The sequence below is a fragment of the Micromys minutus genome (genome assembly GCF_963924665.1).
Source record: "Micromys minutus genome assembly, chromosome: 21".
In the NCBI taxonomy this organism is placed as follows: Eukaryota; Metazoa; Chordata; class Mammalia; order Rodentia; family Muridae; genus Micromys; species Micromys minutus.
In genome coordinates, this window is record NC_137956.1 from 34,044,361 (window position 1) to 34,050,360 (window position 6,000).

Sequence of the window (6,000 nt, forward strand, 5' to 3'; positions counted from 1 at the left end):
AGACCTAATTATTTAGAACAAATGATACCAATGTTCACATTGAAGAATTAACTCGTTAAAATGCTTTCTTTCCTACTCCAGCTAGAGAAACTAACCAGTATGGTAGGTTTTGTTTTATGAACAGTACTCACTTTATTTAGGAGTTTGTTCAGCTGCTGTTTTTGACCTGTCTAGTCACCAGTGCCCACTTTTGTCATGTCCCCTCATCATGCTGCTGTTCCTCTCCTAGTGGGCCTTTGGAGTGACACTGTGGGAGCTCATGACTCTGGGCCAGACGCCCTACGTGGACATCGACCCCTTTGAGATGGCCGCTTACCTGAAAGATGGTTACCGAATAGCCCAGCCAATCAACTGCCCTGATGAACTGTGAGTGTTTTGGACATCTTGGACATGAGCTTGATGAGTTTACTATGTTATAAAAGTAGGAAAGCAAGTTCCTGTGTCCACACAAAACCTCCTCTTGAGAAGAATGGATCTTCAGACATGACACAGACCTTGAGGAGAACAGCAGTCACTTTTTAATGCCCTTGGCATCTTGTGTCAGTGGTATATAATCTTAATTATTAAAAGGTGACCTGCGATTCTAATAGACTAGTGAGGAGACCTGATGAGATGCTGTGTCAGTTCCCTGAGACTTGTCCAACCCGATGAAAAGCCTCTATACTTAGCAAAGCTTTTCTTGGTGTCCAAATGCAGTTTACCAGCACCCACCAAGAAGACAGGTACAGTAGTGTGCGTCTGAGACCTTCACACAGGGCGGGTGGACAGGCAGATCCCTGAAGTTTCTTGGCTAGCCATTTTAGCTACATCTCTGAACTCCAAGTTCAGTAAGAAAGAAAGAAAACAATAAAGAACAAAATCAATGCTGACCTCTGCTCTCCACATACACGCACAGACACGCATGTATACAACCACACAGACATGTGTACATACACCACATGATGGTAAACATAGAGGGACAGGCACCTTTCTCATTGTGATCTGGCCTTCCTTAAGGAAGATGCTAAGGGCTAGTGAGTGACATGTGCCTCCTGACTCCATCATCATGGCAGTGGGGTACATGGGCTGGTTGGGATTGTGGGCACAGAAATGTGTTGTCTACAGAGGCCCCAAGTGTTTCCCTGCCAAGTTTAGTAGTAGTTTTGCTGTAGATACTTGAAGTAACACGTCTTCTAGTTCTTCCTCAGCAGTGTCCAGGACAACACAGGCTGTTAGTCTGTGTTCTATGTATTTACACGAAGCTCTGTAGTCCCAGTAACTTAGCTTCTGTTCATCCTGAAACTGCTAGCACATGGTACAACTAAGCAGTTGCTCACGGCTGGCCTCCCACCGGCACGTTTGAACAGAACACACAACTGGCAGGGGGCTGAGCGAGGCCTGACGTGTTTCCATGTCACTCTCCAGGTTTGCTGTGATGGCCTGTTGCTGGGCCTTGGACCCAGAGGAGCGGCCAAAGTTTCAGCAGCTGGTCCAGTGCCTCACAGAGTTCCACGCTGCCCTGGGAGCCTACGTCTGACTTCTCTCCCGCTCACCACTCAGAAGAAAGTGCCTGTCTGTCGTAGACGCTCAGCGTGTGTGCAGCGCCTGCAGGAGCACAGTTGTCTCCCAGAACACCCAGCCTTAGGAATGCTTTCAAACCTGAACTTTAAAGACAACTTAACAATGCAGAGTCTTTTCTAGATACCACTTTTACTAGGTTGAACCAAAAGGGGTTTTGTAAATTTTTTGGCCAAAAAATTTTTTTAAAATATAGTTACTTTGGACTAGGGGGTGCATTCTTTAAAAAAAAAAATAAACAGTTTTAAAAATTATTTAGACACAGATATTTGGAATAAATAGCTGTCGTAGTGCCAACTGCTTTTATTTTTAATGTTTCACTTCATTGAGGTAACGTAGGCGACTCACCTCTAAAGCTATTTTAATGTTTTGATCACTACTTTTGGGAATGGTTTGTCTTCAAAATGCGGTACTTTTCTTAGGAAAATCAACATTACAGAGGTGTCTGATTTGCCTTATGCAAGGAAAGATATTATATTAGCAAAAGGAAAATTGAAGAAAAAGTAAAAAGGAAGAGGAATTTAAAAGTAAAAATAAAAAAGAACTTATGGCCCCTGCATGGAAAAGTGCTCGTTTAGTGAACATGGTGCTGCTCATGTTTGCAGGGGAAGCATCTAAGTTCATCACGTCTCAGCTGCTTCCTGGGAGCTGGAAGAAGGCTTGGGGCAGACCCGTAGAACACAGTGGTGACCTTATTTATTTTTGCTCCAGACAGTGACCCCTCTACTGCGGCGGGTCCCTCTGTGCACATCTGGGTGGAGCTATGCATAGAGCCGGTTCTCTTCCGTTGTGGGTTTGGGGTTTTCAGTTTTGGTTTTTGGTTTAAATTGGTAATTTTTTATGCTTATCTTCAAGGCTGACTTAAGTATAAATCTGTTTTTTTAAAACACTTGAAAAATTAAAGGACTCATTTTATATGTTGGTATTCAAAATACTGCTCATAGTGTGTGATTGTTGATTGTGTCTTGAAAGTCGTTGAGTATGCAACAGCTGGATGCTCACATTTTTGTCTCCAGAGAGTTTGACTCCGGTTCTAAAACCCTAAAAGAAAAACAGCTGACTCTGCTCAGTTGCCGTGCGTGGCCTGTTAAGAAGTTGGAATTACTCCTACAAGGAAGTATGGAAAAGAGAGCCTGTAAATGGCATGTATGTAGTTACACACAGGTTTAGTCTACATAAGGAAGAGTCACCTGGGCCTGTGAAGTGACTGGGCTACATCCGCTGCCTCTGTGGCCATTCTCTCAGGGATGTAAGGGAGAACATGGGTCTGGTATATTAAAATAAGTCTTAGGAATAAAGAGAGTATCTGAAAAGACAGCTTCCACAATACAGTGCTCCTACAAGCAAGCCAGGAACTCAGCATCCTGCATACCGTGTTCCCGCATACAGTATCCTGCAAACAGGCTCCTGCATATGGTATCTTATATACGGCCTAACTTGCTGGTGTTTTGTTTATGATGTGCCTTGTCCTCAAATGTCTGGGTTTTAAAATGGGTCTTTCCCTTTTGTAACTTAGGACACTTTGTTAATAGCCTGCATCTTAGAAGGGATCCAGTCAACAAGTACTAGCGTGTACATTACACAGAGTAATTCAGCATTCGGTCAACGAGTATGTGCATTACCTCCACAGAGCAGGTCAGCTCTCCCCCACTTCCAACACTTGGTGCACCCTTGTTTTCAGATGAGAACAATGTTTAGAAATCACGGTTCTCTGTACAGACATTGTTTTAAAAGTCAGTGTGCCTTGGAGAGATGGCTCCAAGGCTAAGACTGCTACCACTCTTGTAGAGCACCTAAGTTTGGATCCCAGCACCCATGGCAGGCAGCTCACAGTCACCTTTTACTCCAGCACCAGGGGATCCCTCTGGCCTCCTCAGGCACCAGGCATAACAGACTCATGAAGGCACATCCTCATACAGCTTCAGGGTAACGTGTTGCTGTCTGACTTGTGTCCCAGTTAAGCTGTACTTCCATTTCCTTTGGGGTTTTGTTACCTATGCGTGTGCATGCTCTTTTGTTTCAGTACATGTTTTTATGGAACTCTTTGGAGATGGGTGACAAGGAAGGAAGAGTTCCAGTTTTCCATGGCCAATCCTCCAGTGATTTGTAAGGCTTGTGCACACTACTGGACACCGCCCTCCATGCCACCAAAAATGTAGGTTTTTAAAAAAGAAGCAGATTGATGGAGTAGAAGATGTGACCACAAACTATCTCTGCTGACAACACTTTAAAAAGTTTTTGGTACAGTACCTTGCTGTGTAGCTCAGGCTGGGCTCAAATCTGCCTCTGCTTTCCAAGCGCTAGGATTACAAAGTAGATGCCACCACACCATCTCTTAGTGATTTGTTTCTAAAGCAGTAAGGGCATCTCCAGGATAAAACAAAACAGCAAAACAACAACAATAACAAAACAAACAAACCAGGAAGTAAACACAGTTTGAAAGTCCATCGTGGTTAAACAAAAACCTAAGATTAATACCATGGTGCCTGAAAGTTACATTTGGAACCAATGTTTCTAGTTATTTTTGTATTTTGGCCTTCTGCTTTCTTGTCACCAAGAATAAGGACAGGCTAATACTAGATAGAGACTTACGTCATAGTGACAGTCCCCAAAAACTATTCACTCCACACATGTTGACGGCCTGAAAATGGCTCCTCTCTAGGTCCCTGTCTCTGTATGTATGTGTGTATGTGTAAGCATGAGGTGGATGTTAAATGTCTTCGTCAGTCTCTCCATCTTCGTTTTTATCTATCTAGCTATCTGTCTGTCTGTCTATGTATCTCTTCCTTCTTTTCTTCCTTCTATCCTTCCTTTCTTTGGTTTTTTTTAAGATTAGGTTTCTCTGTTTAGCACCGGCTGTCCCGGACCTCACTTTGTAGACCAGTTTGGCCTCAGAAATCCGCTTGCCTCTGTAGTGAGTTAAAGATGTGTGCCCTGGTTCTCTTAAGACAGTGTCTTCCTGAACACGGAACCTGACAGTTTTGCTAGATAGGCCCAGGTACCCTTCCAGCTGCTTGTGCTTCCCGAGGACTGGAAGCAGTCACACTGCTTTTCTACTTTGGTGGGTGCTAGAGGTAAGTTTAGAATCTCTGGCCTAGTTTCTGAAAGTGCTTCCCATTAAGCCTGATGGTTAGAGTTCAAACCCTAGGAAAGAGAAAACTGTCTCTTGCAAGTTGTCCTCTGACCTCCACTGTGTGTTGTGGCATGCATGCGAGTGAACACAAACAGATAAATGTCATAAGGAAGACTGTGACAATAACTCAGTTCTCTGTCCTTGCATGATGAGCGCTTAACTGAATGAGCCGTCTTCCCAGCCCCAAGTGCTGTGATAGGAAAATGGGACACCAGATAGCTGAATCCTTGTTTGAGGAAGCTAACATTCTTGTACGATGACATCTTGCTGGAACCTGGCTATTAGACGTTTTCAGAGTTATTTGTATTTTATGTGTTTGAGTGTTTGCCTGCATGTGCATCTATATGCATGCTGTGTGTACCTGTTGCCTGTGGGGACAGAAGAGGATGTCAGATCCCCTGAAACTCATTCCAGTTGTTCGTAAGCCACCTTGTCGGTGCTGGAAATCAAACCTGGTGTCACTGCCAGAGCATTGAGTGCACTCAGTCAACTGAGCCGTCTTTCCAGCCCAGAAGTTGCATCTTGTTAGGTTTTTTTTAAAGGTGGCTTTACTGAGCTATAATGAATATTGTAGCATTAAACAGGTGGGCTTTGGTATATTCATTGTTGAATGGTCATGACTGCAGTCAAATTCGATTTGTTTTGTTTTGGTCTTCATTTTATGGTTTTATTTTGAGACAGGACCTCACTGTGTAGCCTAGGAGGTTCTCACACGGTGGCCCAGGCTGGCCTTGCCTAGCAGCCGTCCTGCTTTAGCCTGCAAATGCTGGGAGAAGGGGGAGTACCACTGTGCCGGCTCCCTGCTCAGATGGATGGCCCCATTTGCAGTCAGCCCCCTTCCTGTCTCTCCCCACCCCCCTCTAGGTGATCAGTAATCTCCTCATCTCATGGAGGCCTGTAGTAAGTAGTCTTTTGGGTCTGACAGTCTTTTACTTAGCACATGGTCTTCGGGGTTCCCATGTTGCGTTATGGTCAGCAAATACTTTGTTCTACTAAAAATTATTCCCTTGTAAGGGTGACATTATCAGTTGGCACTTGCTTGAGAAGACGGAGTTTTTGTTTAATCAGATCCTCACCTGGAAAAGAAAAAAAAAAGAGGCTCTCCATGGGTAAGAGTCGGGAATGGCTGTAGGTGGCTCCTGTGGGGTCAGCCACAGTGTAGAGATGGACTCTTGACCCGGCTTCCTTCAACGATGGCTTTTGCACTTCAGGAGTTATCAAATGTGAAGGGAAGCAAGGTGACCCAAGATTGAAGTCAGCAAAGACCATCACTGAGGAGAAAACCTGGTAAGAGCCACTATCTAAGCATT

The 6,000-nt window shown here is 44.3% G+C and overlaps 1 protein-coding gene across 2 annotated transcripts in view; it reads left to right on the top strand.

Annotated features, from left to right (window-relative positions):
• The window catches only part of RYK (receptor like tyrosine kinase), a 68,130-nt gene extending 65,672 nt beyond the window's left edge, over positions 1 to 2,458 (top strand). For both annotated transcript variants that reach the window (XM_080934214.1, XM_080934215.1), the window contains exons 14-15: positions 230 to 366; positions 1,405 to 2,458. In XM_080934214.1, coding sequence (XP_080790340.1) covers positions 230 to 366; positions 1,405 to 1,516 — 249 coding nt within the window. In that variant the 3' untranslated portion in view covers positions 1,517 to 2,458. The remainder of the gene's footprint in view (positions 1 to 229; positions 367 to 1,404) is intronic.
• The last annotated feature ends 3,542 nt before the right edge of the window (positions 2,459 to 6,000 follow it).